Source organism: Chiloscyllium plagiosum, unplaced genomic scaffold, assembly GCF_037043375.1.
Source record: "Chiloscyllium plagiosum isolate Xiang-an unplaced genomic scaffold, Cpla_swu_hap1 HiC_scaffold_33, whole genome shotgun sequence".
In the NCBI taxonomy this organism is placed as follows: Eukaryota; Metazoa; Chordata; class Chondrichthyes; order Orectolobiformes; family Hemiscylliidae; genus Chiloscyllium; species Chiloscyllium plagiosum.
In genome coordinates, this window is record NW_028270171.1 from 8,514,869 (window position 1) to 8,540,689 (window position 25,821).

The window sequence follows — 25,821 nt, forward strand, 5'->3', positions numbered from 1 at the left end:
GGGTACAGTAAGTCTTGCTTTAAGTTGCCAGCTTTACTTTATTTTGACTTAATGTTTTACTTTTAAGGCCTTTTTCCTCCCATTAGTTGGCTTTTTTTTTGTAATATTATTGGCATCCCGAGGCCTTGCCTCCTAGGGTTACCTCCCTGTATGCTTATTTTCTGCTTTTTGTCTTGACTTCCCTCTGGTACTACCAGTCAGATTTCCTTCCCACTTCCCACTCTGTTCTCACCTTCCTCATTTGAAGCAGCTCCCTTCTTTTGGCTGCTGGTCTGAGCTCGTGCTGAAGGGCTCCATCTTATGGCTGATGTTCGTTAGTTCAGGGACTCTGTCGCTTCCTGGACTTTGTACTTCTGCCACTAGATGGTGCCATGTTAATCTAAAAATACATGCATTCTAAAACAGAGTTTAAGAAATATTTTACTGAGTGTATATTGCATTATCTAATATTGCTTTTATGTTTGTTCTATTTTGCAAGTTATTTCAGCTAGGAGAGTACAATACTTCAATTTGTGCATTATTTGTACAACCACAAGTCAGGTACTTTCTGACTTAGAATCCCATAGGGATCAAGGACTCGCTTCCAGTTGTTTCACTTCAAGTTGTGATTTTTCAGGAGCACAACAATCCCTTTTAAGTGAGGACTTGCTGTGTGTGCTTTTTTAAATGTAATGTAGTATTTTTATTCCTTTCTTGAGATTTAGAAACTTGAGACTTCACCTGATGAAGGAGCAGTGTGATTTCAAATAAACCTATTGGACTATAACTTGGTGTCGTGTGACTTCTGATTTTGTCCATCCCAGTCCATCACAGGCACTTCCACGTCATTCTTGAGATAAGCTGTAGAAACTAGTGTTGAATAGAAAAGGACCTTAGCTGTCAGTCCAAAAAGATTTCTGACAGGTAACCTCTAGTTGACCTCCAGACCTTCAGCCAATTCTTTGTGGAATCTTTGTAGTCTGAGTTGGCAGTTGAGCTGTCCAGCTGCTTTTCATACCCTTCTGTATCTATGAGCAATTGTACACAAGGTTAGCCAGAAACAGAAATATCTCCTCCAAGCATTAATGTGTTTGAAGAGTTTCAGAGCATACAGTAGCTGGAGTCATTCTCTTTTTATCTCCAGAATCCGAAGACAGCAAAAAGGAGGAAGGAGATTCGGATTATAGCAATCAGAATCGGTTATCTATACGAGATCGACGGAAAGCTAGGAAAGAACGTAGGTTTACTGGCAAACCAGAATTCACAGAAGAGGTATGTACCATACTGATATCACAATTAATTGTAATTTAAGGGTGCTCTTCACCAAGATGTATGAGAGGAACCTTTGGTTTGTGTGTGACTGTAAGCATCTTTCCACATTTTGTTTATTTTCCTTTTCTTTTAATTCCATCCCTGTGAAGTGTCTTGAACAAAAGTTTTACAGCCTTTCCTTTAGCAAGTGAGTCATATAGACCAGTTAATCCTGTACTTTGGTTTATAATTGGTCAAATTAGCAATCAGCTGGATACATGCTGAAAAGACCAAATCCTATTTAAATCTTGTTTTTTTTATTGACTTGGTAACCTTGTGTGCCAGGTACTTGGGGTAATTCAAACATTCCATTTAGTTGTCTTTCCTTTGATTTATGGGAGAATGTTTTCTCTGCCCCATGCAGTGAGAGAAACCTATTGAGTGGATTGCTCAATGGGTGATTAAAACTTCATTGGCTCTGCATGAGCTTTAATCATGGAATCATTGAATCCCTACAGTGTGAAAACAAGCCCTTCGGCTCAAGTCCACACCGACCCTCAGAGTATCCCACCCAAACCCATTCCCCATTACTCTACATTTACCCCAGACTAATGCACCTAACCTACATATCCCTGAATGCTATGGGTTATTCAGCATGGCCAAATCACCTAACCTGCATATCTTTGGATTGTGGGAGGAAACCAGAGCACCCGGAGGAAACCCACGCAGACACTGGGAGAATGTGCGAACTCCACACAGATAGTCGCCCGAGGCTGGAATTGAACCCTGGTCCCTGGCGTTGTGCGGCAGCAGTGCTAAACACTGAGCCACCATGTCGCCCCCAAACAGTTATCTGTTCCTACAACCTAACGATTCTGAATCCGTTATTGCATTGCTCTGCAATTTATCAGTAGTAACCCTCTTGTCCCACTGAGGAATGCCTTTACAGCAATTTTCAAACTAAAACTTCCCTAAAGTTTCCCTAAAATCAACTGGATAAAAATCTCCTCCACCAGCTTAACATGGACTCATACCAGAGGGCATAGCCTCCGAGTAAAGGGAAGAACTTTCAGAATGGAGATGAGGAGAAATGCCTTCAGCCAGAGAGTGGTGAATCTACAGGATTTAATGCCACAGAAGGCAACAGAGGCCAGGTCATTGAGTTTTTTTAAGACTGATATAGGTACGTTCTTGAGTATCAAGGGGATCAAAGGTGAGAGTGAGAATGAGAGTAAATTTCTGCTCCTATGTCTTGTATCCATAGGTCTGGAGGTCACACATGAAGATCCTGTATAATCACCATGACAAACACACATGTTCCAGTTCCCACCATCCTCAACCGGCATCACTACCTATTTCATTATCCTATAGGTCAATTACAAAGGCACCACTTAAGGCCAACTTGCTATTTTGTGCAGTTCAGCACTTACAAGCGGCTGTTTAAAGGAGCTTAAAGTCTATTTCTGGGGTTGGCACTTAGTGATTTTTGGGAGACACTCAGAAAATAGCAACTTCGAGCAGTTTGCATTTATTACTGGCATTATTTCTTACTAAACTTATTGTGGTTTTACAATGCATGATGTATCACAGCCATTCTGTTCGCATGAGCAGACCTGTTTGTTTGCTGTGGGAATTTTGCATACGGTTAGAATGGATGTTACAAAAGCCCTCCATCCTACAGCAGTTGATTTTAGTTTTTGTTTGTCAGTGTCTTTAAAATGTGCGGAAATAGTTTAATGGCATTTCACAAAAATCCCAATATGTTTGCTGAGTGCCACTTTGGGAAGATGGTGATGCTTTTCTAAAAGTACTTCCTGGGCCAATACTTTCTGAAATTCAGATTTTTTTTTTTTTTGCAACTTGTGTATGAACAATTTGAACCTATGATTTCTGATTAGCTTTAATTAAAAAATTAATGTGTTGTCCTGCAGTGCTCAGACTTGGTGACCTCTGTGGTTTTGTGGAGGATCTGCCTGACACTGTTAGATCTGAAATTGTATCTAAGGATGTTGCATCAACTGCTGTAGGATGGAGGGCTTTTGTAACATCCATTCTAACCGTATGCAAAATTCCCACAGCAAACAAACATGTCTGCTCATGCGAACAGAATGGCTGCGATACATCATGCATTGTAAAACCACAATAAGTTTAGTAAGAAATAATGCCAGTAATAAATGCAAACTGCTCGAAGTTGTTATTTTCTGAGTGTCTCCCAAAATCACTAAGTGCCAACCCCAGAAATCGACTTTAAGCTCCTTTAAACAGCCGCTTGTAAGTGATGAAATGCACAAAATAGCAAGTTGGCCTTAAGTGGTGCCTTTGTAAAAAAAAACACAAATCCCATGTTCCATTGTATTTAGCTGAAGTCAGTCACCAAGCTATACTCTAGTCCGTTCCTTTTCGTATAAAGAGGTAAATTCTTTTCCTACCCATTATTTTAGCTGTTACTTAGCGTCATTTGTTTAGATACTCTTTATTTTATCCTGTGAATTGCAGCCCGTGACCATTCTGCTTAACCAATAGCAATGTCACAGACTAACTTGTGAAAAGTACTTGACTTGTAAGGAAACAATCCGAAGTGAATTACATTCAAAAAACATTAAAGCTTTGCCATCTTCTGATAGCTCAAACCAGCTCAGTGTTTGAATGGTGGTAATACTAAATTGCCACCTCGCTTTCTGTGAAATTTTGTTTTTGTTAATTTTGTTTGCTAGCAAATGATGAAAGAGAATTTATAGTGGTTAATGTTTAACTATCATTCATTATATTGTAGAATGGTAACTTGCCTCCCATATCTGTGCTGGCTACCTACAAGAGTAACTTGGCTTGTCCCATTTCCCTTCCTCTTCCCTGTGGCCTTTTTATTTTCACATAATTTGTTGAATTCCTCATTGAAACCAATAATCTAATTTATCTCCTCCACAGCTATTCTATCTAGATCCATTGTAATTTTTAAAAATAGCTTTTCTTTGTCTCACTTTGTTTTGCAAATCATCTTAAATCTGCATCTCCTGGTTCTTGATCCTCCCACAATGATCTACTCTGTTTAGGTCCCTCATGATTTTTAATGTTTTTCATCAGTTCTCCAGGTTCTATCAATCCAAGTAATTGAAGTCTCTTGTCCCTGTAATCATTCTTGCAAATCATTTCTGCACCCTTTGAAATGTTTTCACATTGTTCCTAAAATACGGCACACTGAATGATACACAAGTCTAGTTTAGATCCCACTGCTGTATAAAGGTTCACCAAAATTTCCTTGCTTTAGTAGAGTGCCTCTGTTTATAAATCCAGGATTCTCTATGCTTTATTAACCATTTACTCAACCTGCCCTGGCCACTACCAGTGATTTTTTTTTTCCATTATTTGTGCACTCATGCCCTCAAGGTGTCTCTATCTCTACACCTCTTTTATTTCATATTACCTTCCATCATTCTTCTGAGCAAAATGTAAAGTTCCACCTGCCATGTACCGCCCATTCCAACAACCTTTCTCCTCTAGGAGTTTATCATCATGGTTCACAAGACATCTGATTTGTCATCTGCAAATTTTGAAATTATCTTGCACACCCATCTGTCATTTATACAAATTCAGAAAAAAAAGTCCTACTACTGACCACTGGGGAACTATACAACTTGTTCTTTTAGCCTTGTTCATGTTGCTTACCTCTCCCTAAATTTTGAGCATGTAAGTTGCAGCTGCATTTTTTTTTTGTGTGGCTGTTCACTTTCAAACGTTGTGCAAACGTTACGCCTGTACTCAGTAAGCCAACTGCCTAATATTGTTTCTCACCAAGTCCAACTGCATACCTGTGCAATACTAAGATGACAGGCTGTTTGGTTTGTTTGTTTTTTAATGTTTTGATGTTGCTGTGTTTCAGGAAGACAGCACAGAACAGATGAACAGTGTGGACACTTTAACACACAGGCAAGAACATTTTACCTGGCGCTCATCGTGGAAGCAGACTTTAATGGTTCTCAGAGCTCGATGGAATGGAAATCTTGCATCTCTTGTAGTTCCTCTGTTCTGGTCATTGTCGAGCACTCTATAGCAATTGAACAAATTTGTCCCTCAATAATCTGATGACGTACCTTCATCCAAATTGGCTCTGCCCTTCAAGACTACTTAGTATTTCTTCTGTCCATCTTCAAATGCTGTTGACCCTGTGGCTTCCCATACACAGAAATCCATTCCAAAACTATATTGTCACTTAAAACTAACGCAGTCTGTAAATGGTGCTGTAGACACTTAAGTTGTTGATTTGTTCTGAAGTTCTGCAGTGTTGACACGAACACTGTAAAGTTACAGCTGATTAAATTTTCATTGCAGTGGTGTCAATGCAGTCTAAACGGATTTAAGATGGATATCTATTCCTGCTCTTGGATTGTCCATATTTTGTTTGCTGTCAATTGTATGTTTCCTTTATCCATTCACCATCACAGCGCTGACAGCAAACAAATCTCTCTTTCTGACTGGTGACAGGTATGGCCTAAGTCAGAGTGATCGGATTCCGAACAGAATTGGAACACTTTTCCACTCTAGTGCAGGACGAATGGAGGATGGTAATAATGACTTCAGGAAGGTAATAAAATGGAGAATGAGTGGATCATTGTTGTAATTATCTATGTGCATGCTTGAAATAATGATGAAATGTCTTAAGTAATTCATCCCAAGGTTTATGATGTGCTTGTAATTAGACAGTTGATAAACTTGTGACAGAGTGCTAGATATCAAGAGCAAATGGAACAGTCTTGAATGAACTGTTTTACCCTTTTTATTTTTATATATACAATCACTTCACCACAATACTTTTCTCTCGTTTACATTGTTGAAACAGTACCTATCCCCTCAAAGCTACTGTTGCAACAGTGTTAAGCCTATGCAGTCCTATACTCCCATCCTTCACAAGGCATATAGAGTCATAGAGATGTACAGTATGGAAACCGACCATTCTGTCCAACCCATCCATGCCGACCAGATATCCCAACCCAAACTAGTCCCATGTGCCAGCACCCGGCCCATATCCCTCCAAACCCTTCCTATTCATGTACCCATCCAGTTGCCTCTTTAATGTTGCAATTGTACCAGCCTCCACCACTTCCTCTGGCAGCTCATTCCATACATGTACCACCCTCTGCGTGAAAACGTTGCCTCTTAGGTCTCTTTTATATCTTTCTCCTCTCACCCTAAACCTATGCCCTCTAGTTCTGGACTCCCCGACCCCAGGGAAAAGACTGTTTATTTATCCTATCCATGTTCTGTATTGTTTCCATTGACTCTTGTCTTTTTCTCTTTCAATTTAAAAAGAATCCAACTTTCATTTTTGTCACAGGTTTTTGAGCTTCCTAATGTTATGATGAGATCTGCATGATTGATCTAGTAGTGTGCTTTAGTAGTCCACTTGGGGTTGTGCAGAAGAAGCTATACTATCATGTCCCTCCACTTTGTGCAGCTTCTGTCACTGATCACTACATTTTAAGCAGTAGTTTTAAGGACCGATGACTCACTCTAAACAACAGTGGGCAACCAAGAGAAGAATTTAAATTAATGCAGTTGTAAGGTAATGCAACTACTCTTGTGCCAGCAACCTTCCTCAGTTAGCCATGGATGTGCATTCTCCCATAAAGTATTTTCTTCCTTAATGGAATATATCTTTGCTGAAAATTATGAAAAATAGTTTTAAGTGTCTGCCAATACTTTTAAACTGTTTCCTAATTCACTTTAGCCACCTCTGGCTTCATGCTCTGTCCTTGCCTTTATTTCAGTTTAAGATGCTACTCTTTTGACCCACACTCCTCTCCCTCAAACTGAAAGTAAAATTCTATCATATTTGCCTAGAGGCTCCTCTATGATGAGATCATTAATCCTGTTTCATTGCACATTTCCAGGTCTACATTTCCAGCCTGTTCTCTGACTGACATTGGAAAATACTGCTCTCAGAAATTATCTCAAAACACACAATGAACTCTAGCAGACTTCAGATGTTGTCATGGGATCTGTAAAGATCTGCAAGGAATCCTATTGGTGCCTTCAAGCAGAAGTGATTATTTGACATATTACTGTTTGAGTGATACCATTACAAGTGCTTCTGTAACAGCATAGAGTCATAGAGCTGTGCAGCATATAAACAGACCCTTCGGTCCAACTCATCCATGCTGACCAGCTATCCCAACCCAATCTAGTCCCACCTGCCAGCACTTGGCCCGTATCCCTCAACCCTTTCTATTCATATACCCATCCAGATGCCTTTTAAATGTTGCAATTGTACCAGCTTTCACCATTTGCTCTGGCAGCTCATTCCATACACATACCACTGTCTGAGTGAAAACGTTGCCCCTTAGATCTCTTTTATATCTCTCCCTTCTCGCCCTAAAACTGTGCCCTCTAGCTCTGGACTCCCCCACCCCAGGGAAAAGACTTTGTCTATTTATCCTATCCATGCCCCTCATAATTATATAAACCTCCAAAAGGTCGCCCCTCAGCCTCCATGGGTAGTGAAGAAGGCATTTGGTATGCCTTTCCTTTATTGGCCAGAGTACTGAGTACAGGAGTTGGGAGGTCATGTTGCAGCTATAAGGACATTGGTTAGGCCACTTTTGGAATATTGCGTGCAATTCTGGTCTCCTTCCTATCGGAAAGATGTTGTGAAACTTGAAAGGGTTCAGAAAAGATTTACAAGGATGTTGCCAGGGTTGGTGGATTTGAGTTACAGGGAGAGGCTGAATAGACTAGAAAAAGCAGCTCATTCGCTGAAGAACTTTTGTGAGAATTCACTGATGTGATAATAGATTTATGTAAATGCAGGTCTTTGTGTTAACTCTGTGTGAAAGATATTTCTTGACTGTACAATGAAATAAAATATTCTTCTATTTCCCACTGCAGATGTATGAAGTTGTCTTGTCAGAGAATGTGAGACTTAAGAGCGAGTTACGAGAAGCACAATCTTACCTCACACAAGCTAATCAGGAATTGGAGAGGGTGTTGCAGGTAAGAGATTACAGTTGTACAAAGCTGTCGGTTCGTACCCCAATTTGTGGTTTCCTGGGTCTGTTATCACTTTTTTTAAAATTTCTGTGCTCGCAATTAGTTGCCTTCCTTGTAGATCGATCAGGACCATATTGACATTGTTAGTGGGCAATGCTAAAAATGGAACACACGCTCATCAAATTGTAATAAGTGCTCATTCTGGAAACATTTTTTTCTTTTTGCCCATTGTATCCAGGGGTGGTGTGGGGATTCTGTGCGCAGGCTAGGTAGATTAACCACGGTAAATATAGGGATAAGGTAACTAGCTAGTCTGGGTGGGATGCTCTTCATAGGATCGGTGTGGACTCAATGGGCTGAACGTCCTGTTTCCACACTGTAGGGATTCTATGATTCTGATTCTTATTATGTCTTCCTCAGTCCGTGTACCTTGGAGGCAACCCCTGATAGTCTAATCTGCCCTTTGTCTAAAAGATCATCCCTTCCCATCTTCTTGGTCAGTGTCCATCAGATATTTATTTATCACGTGCATGACCTTAAAAAAAGAGACAGAGATGTTCAGCACAGACAGACCCTTCGGCCTAACTTGTCCGTGCCGACCAGATATCCCAACCTAATCTCGTCCCATTTGCCAGCACCTGGCCCATATCCCTCCAAACCCTTCCTATTAAGAGTCAGGGCATGGCGGCATTTAAATGAGTGCCAGAGGCAAGAATTTATCCATTTGATAGTCTTAGGTGATGCAATAAGCAAGGTTATTAATAATGTCTCTGTGTTCTGGGAACTTTCTTGGTATGAGTATTCTCACCTCTGAGCCAGAAGGTTTTGGGTTCAAGCCCAGTCCAGGATTAGGACACTAATCTAAAGCTGAAGCTTCAGTGTGGTGCTGACAGAATTCTGCATTATTGGGGCTGCCATCCTCCGGGCAGGGTTTTAAGCTGCAGTTAACTCCACCCATTCTGGTGGTTCAAGAGAATGTTAAAGATCCTGTTATATTTTTAGAAGCTGAGCAATATTTCCTGCAATCAGCATTGCGGATGGATTCACTGGGGTCAGTTATAGATTGTTGCAAAAGGATTTGCTGTTAGGGCAAATAGATTGCTCGGTCAGAATTGTTATTGGGGTTCAATGGGATTATGGAGGTGAGCTTACAATCCGATCAGCCATGATCTTATTGTATGGCAGAGCAGGCAGGAGGGGCTTTATGGCCGCCTACTCCTAATTTAGTGTCTCCATATGCTTGTAGGACCTTGTGAAGAAAAATCTATGAGAAAAGCAACTCCATCAAGAGATTCATTAGATGTGTAACACATGAGCACCTGAAGGTGTGATGAGGTGCTACTGGACAAATGTTGTTTTTCTTTCTGACTTATTTCATGGCTCATCATTTCACCTTATTTACTGTGTGTCCATTTTTAGAGACAAGGAAGGCATGAAAATAGGCCGGCACAATTGGAGTTGGAAAGATTTGTAAGTCTTCAGATTATACTTTGTGTAAATTCCTGCGCAGCAACTCGATTAACCTGTTTCCAACAAAACAGCCAGACTTCTACAACACAGCCCCTGATCATGCAGTTTTAAAAAATATAAAAACAGAGGAATGTGTGAAACCAGTTGTAGCTTTAAATCAGGACAGATGTTAGGGGTAGATTCTTTACTCAGCGAGTCGTGAGTTCATGGAATGCCCTGCCAGTAGCAGTGGTGGACTCTCCCTCTTTATGGGCATTTAAACGGGCATTGGATAGACATATGGAGGATAGTGGGCTAGTGTAGGTTAGGCACAACATCGAGGGCCAAAGGGCCTGAAATGTGCTGTATTTTTCTATGTTCTAGTTATCTCGAAGGTTAAATGTTAATGGGAAAACAGTTACTTGTTAATTTAGAAAGTAACTGCCACATAAATGGAGAGTAGTGGTTTTGCCACCTGACGTTTTGACAAGAGAATAGTTTCTTGCAGCTTCCCCTACAGTAAGTGGCCACCTTCTTCCCAGCATTATCTACTTCCCAAATAACACGTAGCCAATTGAAATGCTGTAATCTGGTATTCATCTTGTCAGTGGAAGAGGTGGGGGATAAAAGCTGATTCAGTAGCAACTTTACAAGGACAATTCTGCAATTCCTTCAAGTATTCATCCAGTTGTGGAGAAAATGCAAGTGGGAAGGAGACAAATTGGATAGCTCCTTCAAATACCCAGCGTAAACATGATGGAGCCAAATGGCTTCCTGCTCTGTCAGGTACTTCTGTTTAAAAATCACACAATACCAGGTTATTGTCCAACAGGTTTATTTGGAATAGCAGCTTTTGGAGCACTGCTCCTTCATCGGGTACATCTGTGACTGGTCTTCCAAAGATCAGAATTAGTAGTGGAAATCTTGAATTGTGGCCATCTTTCTTATTTGGGTGCTATTATTTTACAGTGAGAGGTGGAAAAAATAACCAATTTAAAGTGTTTATTATCAGTCATTTCTTTGAAACAGGAACGAAGGGCATTTGAAAGAAAAACAGCCGAACTGGAGGAGCAGCTGAAGGTAAATATAACTTTTTTTTATTCTTCTAAAAAAAAATGAAGATTGAATCAACAGAAGTATCAGGTACATTTTGTGGTCAGTTTGCCATTATGCATTGTTTTAGCGCCCATTTGGGGGCAACTGGAGATGGCAATAAAAGCCAGTTTTGTTCATAAAATCCATGTCACGAATGATTATCTTTATTTTTAATTAACTGAATTGGAGACCAAGAGCTGTCCTCAGATATGCTTCTGTTTTTTTTATTCTGGCAAAGTGCAAGCAAGCCTGTGTGTTACTGGAGTGGAATGAATACTGGCCAAGTGGTAGACCTTGTATCCAAATTTAATCTGCAGGTGTTCTTTACATGTTTATGTTTTCATTTTAAAATATTTCTGTGTTTCCTCAATGTTGCTTAAGTTTAGATTTTTGTACTTTTTTCAAAAAAAAGTATCTCTTTTGTATAGAATAGACCCATCATAGAGGCTGAAACTTTTATTTTTGTCTATTTTTATGTTGTAGTCCTCTCTCTCGCGCGCTCTCTCTCTCCCCTTTCTTGCAGTTTTACACTAACAAAGTTAAATTTCCATTAATATCACCCCTCCCTGAGATGGAATGTACTACATTAATTTCTCTCTCTCTTCTGCCCCTTCAGGTTTTAACAGACTTAAAAACAAACAATCAGAGACTAAAGGATGAGAATGCGGCCTTGATCCGTGTCATCAGCAAGCTGTCAAAATAGTTGAGGTGCCATCCTCCAGCTGCACCACTCTAAAACATGGGAAAAACAGTTGCCAACTCTGATACTGTACAGCTGACTCTGGGTTTTGATCAAAGGAGAATCTCTTCCATGTCAAGTATTTTTTTTCACAGCCATTATGGTTAACTATTGTGAGGGGGGGGGGGTTAGTAGAGCAGATAAAAGACAGGAGGGGCAAACTTATGATAGTCCAGGCAACCAACCAACCAGCCTAAGTTCCAATGGCCAAAGCTGATGCAAATTGTCAGATGTGTCTGGTCACGTAAAATTGCCAACAGTGACTCTGCTGTTCTGAGATTTTTCTGTTTTCTTTTGTATCTAACCAATTGTGAAGGTTATCTTTTGTGACCTCTGGATGTGTGTGTTTGTATAAAATATGTATTTATGTTCTGGTGAATGGATAGCTCAGTTTGTTAATTTACATTCCTCTGTGTCCTGGTCAGTTGGATAAACATATTTTACTTTCACAGTTAGTACTCTGGTCAATTACCATTGCCCCTTTCTACCACACTCTCTGCCCTGACATGAAATATTTCTTACAGCTATTGAATGTATTTCAATCTTGCAACTTTTTATTTCTTTTCCTGTAAATGCTTTGGAATAGCACTTCTCGTGGTAATCAGTATGTGAAGAGCAAAAGATTTTGAATGTTATTATGCAGTATTTTTTTTACATAGTGTCAAGTATTAAACTGAAAAGTTAATGTGAATTGATTTCTGTTTGAGTTAGGGGTGTAATTTTTCCAATTTACGCATGAAAGTATTTATTGGGGTTTGAAATGTAATACAGCTGGTTAAAATTCCCTGGCTCATTTAAGGTTTTAATCCTTGTTCAGGGCCTGGGTTTTAACACATTGTCCCCATAACATTCAGAGGAAGTTTGTTATTCAAATTGCTCTGACCTTTCGGGATGCTTGAGAAGGTATTTGGTCTTCAAAGTCATTTCATTGTGTGCCCTTTTTTTTGTATAATTTTTTAATCAGCAGTGAACTCAACCCTAGAACAATTCGATAACTCCGTTGATTCAGGTGAAATGGTCGGCATCAGGTTGCAGTACTGCTTGAGGGCCTGTACGCCAGTGGCATCTGGTGGCAGAATAACGTTGTACGCTGTTTAGCAAAACATGAGTTTTTTTTTAAACTTTTGCTGCAAGTGCAAATAGTTCCTGAGCCAACGTGTCCTAAAATAGAAGCCAGTTTCAGTGTTTTGAGTAGTAGCTCAGGGTTACCTTTTTTATTTGCCTAAAGTAATGAGGGTGGCCGTACACAGTGCATCTTATTCCAACAGTCAGCTTACTTTTAAGTGAAAGGATCAAGAGGATGCTCTGTTTTTTTTTTGAGTAGTAACATTACAGTTTTCCTTTAACTGATGGTACCTATTCTGAGTTCAATACTTTCAAATGCTTAGGTTGTATGCTTTAACACATAGCAGCAGCACATTGTAACTTTGCAGCTGCTTTTCATGGTTGAGATGAAAGCTTTGGGAGTCAGCTATTGTGTGCCAACTGGTCGTTGCTTCTGCAGCAGCTCGCAAAAGAACCATAACCAAATTAATGCCCAGCATTTGTGGTATAATGGGCAAAAAAGCAGGGTTTGGACACTAATATGATGGAGTGTTGTGCAGGGGAAAGCAAACAGGTGAAAGCAAAGTGCTCCCTAATCATGTGACTAGCATTGCATGAGGATTGTCATGCTGGAGGAATATTAAAATCAGCCAAAGCTCCTGCTCTTCAAGTTCTGGAAACGTCACACTTGTCTACAGCTCCCAATCAAGGTTTAGATTGTGAATATTCACTGCATCTATGTATATTTTCTGATTTAGTTTCCCTAATTCAGGAAAATAAATTCAAAAGTGGAATTATTGTCCAGCAAATATGTGCTTTCATGGGGTGTAATTTGGACCAAATAATTTCTCTGCTGAAGTCTTTGTTTTACTCTGTCCTCGAGTACCTGATTACTCAGTGGGCAACCATCGAAACTGGTCTGAATTATTTGCTATGTTAAAAATGTTTTTTCTTTTCCCACAGCTTGGCTTCCTGTGACTTCATTTTTTTTTCCCCACCCCCTTCTCTAGTATTTGCTGAGATAAGTTGTGTGGTGGTGCAACTTTTTTTTTGGCTGTACTGTGTTTTTCTGCTGCCTCATGAGGCCCACTACTTCAGCAAGTCTGCTTAAATACAGCGGAAACTCTGTTATCCGAACGAGATGGGCGGGGCACTATTTCGTTCGGATAATTGATTATTCGGAAAATCGATTTTAAATGCCTTTTCCTCTCGGGCTCAGTTTTAAAGTCTGTTCTCTGTTCAGGAGACTAGCAGCAGCACAGCGTGTGAGGCCCCGCCCTCCCCCAGCACAAAGCACGCGAGCCCCTGTCTGCACCCAGAAGCCTGTCCAGGCCCTGCCCCTAGTCCCCAATCTGGTCCAACTCCGCCTCCCGCCTCCCGCACCCCCCAACCCCATCCAACCCTGCCCCTAGAACCCTGTCACCAGCCCCCCCCTCCCCAAACCCAGTCCAACACTGCCCCCGCCCCCAGCACAAAGCACACCAGCGCCCGAAACCCAACACAGCCCCCTGTCTCCCTACCCGCCCACCCCTTGGCCCCCTCCCCAGGGCATCTGGACTGGACACCAGCACCAAGACTGCTACTGCTACAGCTGCCTTTATGGGGTAAGTCTCCAAATATCACACAGACACAGCCACACACAACTTTTTAGTGCAACTTTTTGACAGGTTCCACATTTGTCCTGCATGGGACAATGTTGGAGAGATTATTCTTGGGAAGGTGGGGGGGGGGGGGTGGGATTGTTAGGGTACACCCCTCTGTAGAACTCCAGGGAAAGTGTGGGGAGAGAGAGCGAGAGATCAGTCTTTTGGAAACGGTGCCTATTTGAGCACTGTAAACAAAAGATGTGATCAGTGTTGGAAACATGTCTTTGTAATGTTTCTATCGGGACCTTGAGATCTCCTTTGGATAATCAAGGTTCCCCTGTACTTAGCCCAAATAAATCTGTGTTTAGCAAGGGTAAAATATTTTTATAAATCTAGGTTTTCTAAAAGGGTGCAATCCATTGAATTTTCACACTTTAACTTCACTTATTGAGAGCAACTGGGATCACTATCCCCTGCCTTGATGTTCCCCTGTCTTCCCAATTGATACTGTTCATTTATAATGAACTTGCTGAGTACAAACCAGGCAATGGGACATATCAGTTTGTGTGCCTTAATATTCAGCCAGATGTACTCTTACCCATTTTGCCTTCCAGGGATGTTATTGCTCAGGCAAATTTATATGTTTACATTTTTATAATGAATATTCAACTACCTTTTTAAAATCATAATTATAGTTTGCCGACTTAACACAAACTGTTCCTGCCATGTTTAATGGTCATTGAAACATATGCAGATGAAACTTTCTTATGCTAATGCTATGTTACAAGTAGAATATATTACGGACGTGATCAATCACTCTGGTTTGTACACTCCAAGATCATCAGTGTGCATGTTGTCTTATTTTCTGATGATTCGCCTGCAATGTAATCATTTTACTCTCTCCCTTTAATACACACACCTTCCAAAATATCCTTTAGGAATTAATTTTGATCAGTGCAGTGTTGGATACTGTCACTGAAAAATGAATACACCATAGGCATCCTGCATCAAGATTGCAACTTATGTACAGTGCAGTGCAGTCTAATCTGTCCTGTTCCAATTTCTGACTGTTATCCCCAAGCGTACTATTGTACCATTTATTTTGCATGTTAACTGGTTTGGTGTGCTGCAAGTCTACACCCTTTAAGAACTAGATTGAAAATGCCAAATTTACTTTTTTTTTCAGGACATGGCCATTCAGCAGACAAAGAATACTTTCATCGTAGATCTGTCAGTGAAAAGCTGGTATCTAAGCCACTGTGCCACCTAGTGAGGAAATTGTCAATAAAAATTGATCTATAGTGGTTAAAGTAATGTTTACAAAACCGCTATTATCTAGTTTTCTCTTAGGAAACTGGTTACCAGTCAATTCCCCATTTGAAAGGTGTGCTACCAGATTGATTTATATTCACTTGCCTGTTGATATAAATGGGATTCAATATGAACCTTGATAACACCACTATCAAATCATCTCTTTTTCAGTTTTTTTTTTGCCACTCCTCTATTGGCACTTGCTTCTACAATTGCAAGAACTAATTGTTACCTTCCATCTGACCACTATTCACGCATGAACCTTGGCAACAACGCAGAGAAGGTTTTATGCAGCCACAGCCAGTCTTGTTGCCCATTCTCCACACACTGGATTCAGGTTTGCTGTTGGTCTGGAAGTTAAATGTTTGACACTAGCCAACCATCTGTTTCTCTCTTTTCCCCTGCACCTTGTCCCATTTAACAGAGCTTTTGCAATACCTTTTTCTCTTTTGGGCACTGGCAAGCCTGGGTATTTCTACAATTTCTTGTCTTTTATTTTAGTTTATGGCATATATACACAATCTTACTACATATTCATGAATCCACAAAGCTGTAGACAGTGAAGTAATTGAAACAGCAATTTCTTTGATTTTAATTAAATTCTTCCCTCTTGCATTGTTTGACCAGTTTCATTTGGCATCTGTTTCCTTGCATTGTCTGAGGAATGCTGTATTCTTGATGACTCGGTCATCAAGTGTCAGCATGGTTAAGTTGGTGGCTATAAACGTGCCATCCTTGACCCAGAGTGTTCCCAAGCACAACCAAGGAGTATTCCATGTCCAGGCTCCCTCTGGAACTAAATAAAATCTTTGACAAAGGTCAGTTAGACTCGAAACATCAGCTCTTTTCTCTTCATACAGATGCCGCCAGACCTGCTGAGATTTTCCAGCATTTTCTCTTTTGGCTTCCTCTGGAACTGCTGAGCTGAATCATTCCTGATGACACTTGCTGACTCTGAATCAACAAATAGTGAGTTTAAGTCAACTCCCGACGACTTTGCAACAAAAATATATAAGCTGACACTTCAGTGCAGCATTGAGGGAGTGTTGCACTGTTGAAGGTGCCACCTTTTGTATTAATAGTTAAACTGAGATCCCTGCCTAGCTTCTTAGGTGGACATAGAAGATCCTAAGTCATTGGAAGAACTGTACAGTTCTCCCCGTCCAATATTTATCTTTCAACCAGAAAAAAAAGGACTGGTCATTATCTCCTTGCAGTTTTGTTGGGTGCAAATTGTTGCTAATATTCCTAAGATTTTAAAGAAGCTGCCTGTTGAAAGATAGGTAGTTGAGCTGTTAAGCATTTTTGGGCATCCTGAAGTTGAAAGGCAATATGTAAATGTCCTTTTTAAAAAATTTTCGTCACAGCTTTATAACATTCATGGGCACTTTTGAAATACTTTGTGTGTTCTGTGAAGTTAATACACTCGGCCCCTTTCTTAATGTTTTGGGGGAATAAAAGTAGATATTCCCACCTGCAATCGCAACATTTTTAGTTATGACAAAAGAGGCCAGGAACAGTGCTCTGGATGTTTGTGCTCAAAACTCCCTTCCAATGAGTGGTGTGCAGCCAAGACTTGGAACCTGTTCTGCTGCTTCTGGTCTCAACTTTGAACACGCAATCGTGATCGCGCAATCGTAAATGTATTGTAAAGCATAACGACTGTTCATTTAGAGCAGCTTTTTCCAACTGACCAGCCACAACCGTTTCAGACTACTTAATTTCTAATTACACACAATGTCAAGGGCTTTAATATATCATGGAGGTTGTTGTCCTCTGCCTATGGACTAAATTGATACCCACATATTGTAATTAGCACCCCCCCCCCACCCCCTCCCCCAACCAATCTTCCCCAACTTGGAATATTTCAGAACGCAGCTACAAATCTTTGCATGGCAAAGACAAAACCTGTTCAATGATTTATTGACTGTTTTGGGCAACCAGGATTTTTGCCTGAAACTCTTGAATGGAATGTGTTGTGAACACTTATAGATATCTATATTTTTAAATATCGTGTCAAATTGTAGAACTTTCTTAAATGTTAATCCCATTGAATGTTTGCAGTAAGCCTCTGAGGAACTGTAAGCTTCCAAGGGAATTTGACTGTATATAGGACTGGTGTGTGTCATTTATTTAAGATGGCAAAGAAAGTCCTTTTTAGGACTCAGATTTGTTACATCTCCTGCAGCATTTTTTTTTCACTGAGACTGTAGGAAGTTGGCGCACTTGATTGTAAACGTGCCATTATGTGGAGCCAGAGTGTTCCCGATCGATGCCCGGGCCCTCTCTGGGACTGTCGCTGAGCTGTAATCATTCCAGGTTATTGGTTTGGCTTTTCTGCTCTGCACCTGAATGGCTATTTCTTGGTGGAGAATGTTTATTTGTTTCAAGGTGATGGTGTGGAACAATTCCGACTTGGTTCTGCCCTCAGTGATTCCACTGCCAAATTCAGCTGAGGACCAAGACTTGTACTCGGAGGGGTGGGGAAAGAGATGATGATCACCTGATGCCACAAAAACAATCACGGTTTCATCAGATTTGAAGGAGTGCCTTGGCGTTATGCCGCAACTAGGCTAATTTTGAAGTACTCGTGTTAGAATTCTTTTATTTTTCAATATAAAATGTGAAGTGTATAGTGAGTGGCGGCATGCGTGTCAGCAAGAGTCTTAATTATGTATCAATGGCTCGGTTTGTCACTAAAATGATTTGCTGTTCCCTCTTCGAGCCCAGTTTGGACCTATCTTCTGGCCAGACTCTCAATGGCCATGGTTGTTGTATGCTGTTTGAAAACTGTGCCATGAGTGGTGACCTGAATATATGTATATGGATTTTTAAAAAAAACTGAAATCTGCATTGTTGCAGTGTGCAATACACATGGGACTTTGCACAAAAAATGTACTTTATTTGTTACAGCAGCTAGGCTGCATTGCTTTAAGCACAGAAAACATACTGTTGATGCCTCCTTGTATAACTTATATATATATGTAATTAAAAGGCAACAGACAATGTTTATTAAAGTGTAAATTGCATTTTAAAATTGGATAGTGTTGCATTGCCTCTTTTATTAAAAACCCTGTTTGAAATGAATAGTGATTTTGTTGCATACACTCTAAATGTTTCAGATGACATGGAAATAATTTCTATTTTTCACACTGCTAGTTTGCCCATGGTCCTGGCTTTATTTTTAATTAACAGTAGCATCCTGCATTTATTTAATGCTGTTTTAATGTATTAAAACATCCAGGAATTTGAGTGCACAATCTAAAGTCCCATCTGCCTTCTTGGGTGGGTGTAAGAAATACACAGGCACCAATTCAAAAATTACCACTGGACCTCTAACTGGTTTTCTAGTTGATAGAACTTGTCCAATACGGTAAACACAGTTATCTGCTAACTACCTTACTGTTTGTAGGAGCTGTTTATGTCTAAATTGAATACTGCATCTCCTACTTTACAGCATTCAGAAATACCGAATTAGCTGTAAATGAGTTTCTGATGGGCTGGAGTTATGGAATGCGCTATGAAAATGATATTTTCTGCTTTATTTGAGGCGCTTGACTTCCATAAGCTTATCCTTACAAAATCTGGGCAGGATAGAGGGCCTGCCCAATCGCCATACATAAATCCCTTGCCCTTCCAATCCACGTTTTTCCCTTCCTCCAAAAGATTCATTGCCATTAGTGTTCAGTCCAGAAACTGGAATGAGCGACTTGAGCAGAAAAGATGATCAGTCAGTTGCCTGGTAGCACGTATCTTGTGTTAAAGTGACCTGTTGCTCAGAAACTGGCGTTTTCATCATCAAAAGGCTTTCGTATGGAGAAATGGCAATTACATTCAAGTGTTGGAGTTCTAAGGATAGATCACAAAAATTACTTGTCCCTGATATTTCTTGTTGCCCTTTAGGTAAGATTAAGATTATCTTAAATGCTTTGACTTGTGCAGTAGCTGGCTGTCATCATTTTGAAAGCTTAACAAATTGAATTGTTTTGGTTCAAAGGATTGTCTTGTATATGGAAAATAATATTTTCTCTATAGCGAGCTGCGATTTGGATCATGGAGTAATGAAGCACAAAAGGGAAGCCATTCTGCCCATTGTGCTTTTGCTGGCCCTTTTGACACAGCTATCATATTGATTTCATATATTACCCATTACATTACAGATCTCCCCTCTTCCAAAACGTTTTCCAATTCACTTTTGATGGTTATTATTGTATTTGGTTCGAATGCCTTTTTCAGGCTGAAACTTGCTGTGTAAATGTTTATTTTCCCATATTGTCTCTGACTATTTAAACACAAAAGATAGGAGCAGGGTAAGGCCATTTTGCCTTAACAGCCTGATCCACTATTTAATATGATTCTGGTGGATCATCTAATTCTGTCCCTGTTCTCACTTTCTCCCCATACCCTTTGGTCCCTCTTAGCCCCGAGAACTGTTTCTAATTCCTTGAAAACATTCAATGTTTTGGCCTCAGCCATCTTCTGTGATAGAGAATTCTACAGACTTGCAATCTTCTAGGTGAAGACATTTCTCTTAATCTATAACCATTAAAATGTGATCCCTGGTTTCGGAAGTTGGTACGTGATCCCCAGTTAGAATTTTCTCGGTTTTAATGAGATTCCTCCTCCACTCTTCTCGACTTCAGTGAATACAGTCCTAACTGATCTAGTGTCTTAATACACCAGTTCTGCCATTCCAGGAATCCGTATGGAAAACCTACATTGTGTTCCTTCCATAGCTCGAACATCCATCCTCTGATAAGGATACCAAAACTGTGCTGGACTGTTACAAGTCATTCTCTATCACATCCTGAATCTTATGATCACCTAAACGTGTGCTCACTGACATTTGGTCCACTTGGCGCACCTCATTCCCATGGACCGGGTCCAACAATGCATTTTGTTGGTCTGTACAGATAATATTGAAAGAAACTCTCCTGAACACAATCTAAGTCCACACTTGCCTGTCCTTTTTTATACTACCAGTATCCCAGTCTATATTTATATCATTGAAATTCCCCCACGCTTCCATTATTACTTCTCTAATTTTCTTTGAACTTGTTTTTCAAAATAGTTTTTCAAAATATTTCACGTGTGGTATTAACAGTGCCCTGTACGATTGCAGCAAGACATCCCTTGCATCCTTTCACTATGAAAGCCAACACACACTTTGCAGCCTCCACCACCTTCTGCATGTGCATGCTTTAGGACTGGTCTACAAAGGACACCTAGATCTCTTTCCATCACTTTTACCCAATACGTTACCATTCAAATAATCTGCCTTCCTGTTTTTGCTACCACAGTGGATAATCTCATGTTTATTCGTGTTATATTTCATCTGCCATTCATTTTCCCATTTTATGAACTTGTTCAAATAACACTGAAGCCCCTCTGCATCCTCCTAATTAGTCTCACCCTCCCACCTTGCGATGTGTCATTTAAAAACTTGGAGATATTATATTTCGTTCCTTCATCTAACTCATTAAATAGCTGGTGTCTGAGACTGGATTCTTGCACTACTGAAACTATCAAAGGTAGCCCATCGTCTGGTTACTGATTTCTCCTCCCTCCCCATAAACTTCTTGTTCCAGTAAATCCTGCTTAGCTTTCTTCTTGCTCCCTTGATGTCAGCTCTTCAATTAATTTTTCTGATGCTGGATTGTTGTAAGTCATTCTCCACACATCCAGAATCCTACGATCTCCTAAATATTCCCTCAGTAATATGCAATCCACTTGGTCCACCTCCTTGGATCATCTAAAGTAGAATTAGCTTTACTGTCACGTACTCACATGAGCACAGTGAAAAGTTTACAAGTAACCATTTAACAGTGCTATCTTCAGTACAAAGGTATGCTACGTACAAATTCTAAGTACAAATTCTTTTTTTTTAAATTTTTTTCTTTAAAGAAACAACAGGGTTAGGATAATAATCCTTACAACTAGTCCATTCTGGGCATCACCAGGGGTGAGACCATTCTGGAACCATCTCAAGGTTCGAAGTCTGTGCTGAGGTTATACCAAGCCAAAAAATCGCCATGGCTGAATCCATACTGAGGGCAGGAGTCCAAGTCCATGCTGAGGCCAGGGCTTCTGGACATTGCCAAGAAGAAAGAAGGAAAATAGACACAAAAGAGAAAGAAAAGAAATGGGTTTGGGTGGATGAGCTTCATCTTGACTTTTTTTTATAGTGTTATGGACCAGGCCAGACCTCAAAACATTTCAAGAAGGTAGCCCACACCCAGCTTTTCTAGTTGTTTTAAATGGGTATAAGGTGGATATTCCAGGAGTGATGCAGCTGGCCCAACCACTCAGTTTTAAACAAAACTATTTATTTACACATGGAAAAAATAACTAATTTGGAATATTTAAAAACCCAAATGACTCTATCGCTGTTACAAATACTTGCAACATCTCCATAAACACCCCCTTGGCAAAAAAGGAAAGTCAAACACAGGTTCTTACAGGAGAGATGTCAGAGAGTGGGAGGATCAGCATGGACCTGCTTCTTCGAACAACCGCCTCAAAAAAAATTGTTTGCTAAAACCAAACTGCTGAGCTGGGTGAACTGGCCACTCCCCTTTCATTGTACAAGTTTTTTTTTTAACTTGAAAGCTTTTTGTCTGAGGCAGTATCTGTTAGCTATAATAAAATTGGCCCTAAAACCAATACAAAACCAGACAGGTCGGAATCTATTCGTTTACGACCCCTCTGGAAAAAAAAACAAGGACAGTCTAGGAGAAAGTGAGGACTGCAGAAGCTGGAGATCAGAGTTGAAGAGTGTGGTGCTGGGAAAGCACAGCTGTTCAAGCAGCATCTGAGGAGCAGGAGAATCAACTTTTCAGACATAAGCCCTTCATCAGGAAAGGCTAATGCCTGAATCGTCGATTCTGCAGCTCCTCGGATACTACCTGACCGGCTGTGCTTTTCCAGCACTACACTCAAGGACAACCTAACCTCGTTAAAGGAGCAGCATTATCACAATAATAGCAATAAAGACAGGAGGGGAGGTTTTAAGCAGTAAAGGAGGACAGAAGTAGTGTGGTGGAGAGCTTTAGGAAGGGAGTTCTAGAGATAAGTAGATGAAGGCATAATGCTAATAATGGATTAAAATTGTGAATGTGATAAAGGGGTTCATCATTGCAGGAGTTCAGAGACTTTGGAGCATTGTCAGGCTAGAGGGGGAATTGAAAGCTTTTTTTATAATGAAGTTAGAGGTCTTGGGGTGCAGTGGTAGTGTCCTTTTTAGCCAAAAAGCTCCAGGTTCAAGTCCCATCTATCCCAGAAGTGTAACATAACCTGTCCATTTGGGGTTCATTAAAATATCTATAGTTACAGGCTAGGGGATAATTAGACAAGTGTCCCTGAGATTGCATTTTTAAGTTACAAATGCTGTCTATATTTTAGTGTGTAATATAGTATTTTGGTTTTATAATTATAGTTAAATAGCAAAAAGCACCAAAATTTGAGAAGTGGAGTTAATTGGAGCACAGGAACTTCTCAATCAACAAATCTGTACAGAGATGTAAAGGTGAAGCTGTATAGCACCATCACCAGAGGAAGAAGGAAGTTACAGTGTAGGAAGAGCTCTGATGAACAGTCATCTAGACTCCATGTTAGTGTTGGTTTGCTCTCCCACCATGGATGCTGGCTGATCCACTGATTTCCAGCATTTTTGTTTTCAGGAACTTAGTGTGACTTGTTTACATAGGATGTTTCCATTACAAATGAGGACGTGGAGATTATTAATGAAAATCATGACAATTATGACAACAAAGTGACATGTAATGAGCAAAATGTGTGGGCATGTAAGATCGCAATTGATTATTCATATTCCTTATCTCCACATCTTCCATGCACAATAATTAATGAATTCAATAGAAACTTTGCATAAAGGTTATTGTGACATTGGAGACAGACATTAGTACATGTGGATTCCAACTGGCTCGTATTACAAAGCCTGAAGAAATGTGCAGTTGTTCCAGTTAGTTTTTAAAAAAAAACAAGCTGGGGGTTTCTTAACTGGAACAGGATCAGTATTTGGGACAGCATAAAATCTAACTTTATTAATACAAAGTCCACAAAAGTATTAGATAGATTAATTTAAAAAAAAAAGAAATCTATTGCTAATGCATATATACTAGGTTGATCCTGAGTATGAAAGCCAAGAATTTGGTGCTGGAAAAGCACAGCAGGTCATGCAGCATCCGAGGAGCAGGAAAATCGACATTCCTGAATATGTAAGGTATGTCTTATGAGGACAGATTGAGTAGGTTAGGCCTGTACTTATGGAAGTTTAGAAAAATGAGAAATGACCTATTTGAAATACAAGGTTCTTAGAAGACTTGATCGGACAGATGCAGGAAGGGGATCGGACAGATTCCCCTTGTGGGAGAGACCAGGACTTGATAATTGAGTCTGTGGAATTCTTTATCACAGAAGGCTATAGAGGATAGGTTGTTCAGTATCTTCAAAACTGAGGTGGACACATTTTTAAGTGGTAAGGGAGTAAAGATTCATGGAGAAAAGAGGGGAAAGGGGAATTGGTTTTATCACATCACGTGATCTTATTCAATTGGCTGAATTGCCTTGGAGCATCTAAGGCTTTGACAAAGGGTCAGTTAGACTCGAAACGTCAGCTCTTTTCTCTCCTTACAGATGCTGCCAGACCTGCTGAGATTTTCCAGCATTTTCTCTCTTGGTTTCAGATTCCAGTGATTTGCTTTTTCTATATGCTGAATAGCCTTTTCTGCTCCTATGCTAATTGGAAAAGGAAGCTTGAAATGTGTGCGATAGGGTTGAAAATTAAATGCCTAAATGGGGTAGGAGAACAAAGGGATTGGGGATTACAGTTAATATTGAAAAAAATGCAGATTAAGAAGGTCATTAATAGGATAAAATGAAGAAGGATTGAAGGAGACGTGTCTGACACGGATCATTGGATCGAATGGCCTTGTAGTTCAATGTAATGTCCAACAGGTTTAATTGGAAGCACACTCCGAAAGTTAGTGTGCTTCCAATTAAACCTGTTGGACTATAACCTGGTGTTGTGTGATTTTTAACTTTGTACACCCCAGTCCAACACCGGCATCTCCAAATCGTTTATCTACGGTATCGAAGCGGCTGGAGATTTTGTGCAGCAGAGGGCAGTGTCTATGCCTCTGAGCGAGAAACTCTTGAGTAACTCTCACCCATGGAAATTGTGTTCAGAACCAAGCCAAACAAGCTGTAAATCCTTCCAAAGCAAGCAGGAGAGATTCCTGGTCAGCCGCGTGATAGAGAGAACTTTAAAGCCTCTGCCATCACGATGCATGGTCCAGGCTTCAACACGCGATTAGCAACTGAAAGTTGTCACCGCAACTCGGAGTGAACTGTAACACTCCAGCATTTTCTGTTTTTAACTTCAGAATTTTGCGATATCTTGGCTTCAGACCAGGAATGGGAGTAGAGAATTAAAATATTCCATGTGACCAGGTGCTCAGGGTCATATTCAAGGAATGAACGGCTACGCTCAACAAAGTGACCCAGTCTGATGTTGATCTTCCCAATGCAGAGTCGAGACTGGAGTAGTGCTGGAAAAGCACAGCAGATCAGGCAGCATCCGAGGAGCAGAAAAATCCAAGTTTTGGGCTAAAGCCCTTCATCAGAAATGAGCTTTTGCCCGAAACGTCGATTTTCCTGCTCCTCGGATGCTGCCTGGCCTGCTGTGCTTTTCCAGCACTGCTCCTATCTTGACTCTAATGTCCAGCATCTGCAGTACCCACTTCCCAATGCAGAGGCAGCCACACGGTTAGCAGACAGTTATCAGTAAACATGATCATTTAGTTCAGCACCAATACATGCGTATGTTGTGCAAGGGATTCTGGCTGCTCCTCGCTAATTAAACAGACACAGGGAAAACACAAGTACTGTAGAGTCCTGGTCTCGCTGTGTGAATGTTAGAAACATACAGAGAAGTGTGTGGAGTCGGCCAACTAGCATTCGAATAGTAGAATTCAAGAATTTTTTTTCTCACTGGGCATAAAGTGAAGGGCATAGATAGGGGAGACAGGAAGAACTTTCTCCCCACAATGACCAGCAGGCTTGCGTTTAAGATCAAGGTTTAGAGGGGGTGTGAGGAAATACTTTTTCACTCAGAGGGTGATGGAAATCTGGAATTCACTTGCCTATAAGGGAGGTACGGGCAGAAGCCATCGTAAACTTTAAGGAATATGTGCACTTGCAATATCAAGGCGTACAAGGCTATAGTCAGAGAGTGTGGCGCTGGAAAAGCACAGCCGGTCAGGCAGCATCCGAGGAGCAGGAGAGTCGACGTTTCGAGCATCAGCTCTTGAGGAATACTCTACATTCCTGATGAAAAGCTTATGCTCGAAACTTCGACTCCCCTACCCC

The 25,821-nt window shown here is 40.5% G+C and overlaps 1 protein-coding gene across 1 annotated transcript in view; it reads left to right on the forward strand.

Annotated features, from left to right (window-relative positions):
* The window catches only part of LOC122542178 (protein phosphatase 1 regulatory subunit 12C-like), a 78,254-nt gene extending 59,777 nt beyond the window's left edge, over nt 1-18,477 (forward strand). Inside the window, exons 16-22 of the mRNA XM_043679619.2 lie at nt 1,124-1,251; nt 5,108-5,154; nt 5,710-5,809; nt 8,110-8,214; nt 9,631-9,681; nt 10,690-10,740; nt 11,372-18,477. Coding sequence (XP_043535554.2) covers nt 1,124-1,251; nt 5,108-5,154; nt 5,710-5,809; nt 8,110-8,214; nt 9,631-9,681; nt 10,690-10,740; nt 11,372-11,458 — 569 coding nt within the window. The 3' untranslated portion in view covers nt 11,459-18,477. The remainder of the gene's footprint in view (nt 1-1,123; nt 1,252-5,107; nt 5,155-5,709; nt 5,810-8,109; nt 8,215-9,630; nt 9,682-10,689; nt 10,741-11,371) is intronic.
* Nucleotides 18,478-25,821: the final 7,344 nt, after the last annotated feature.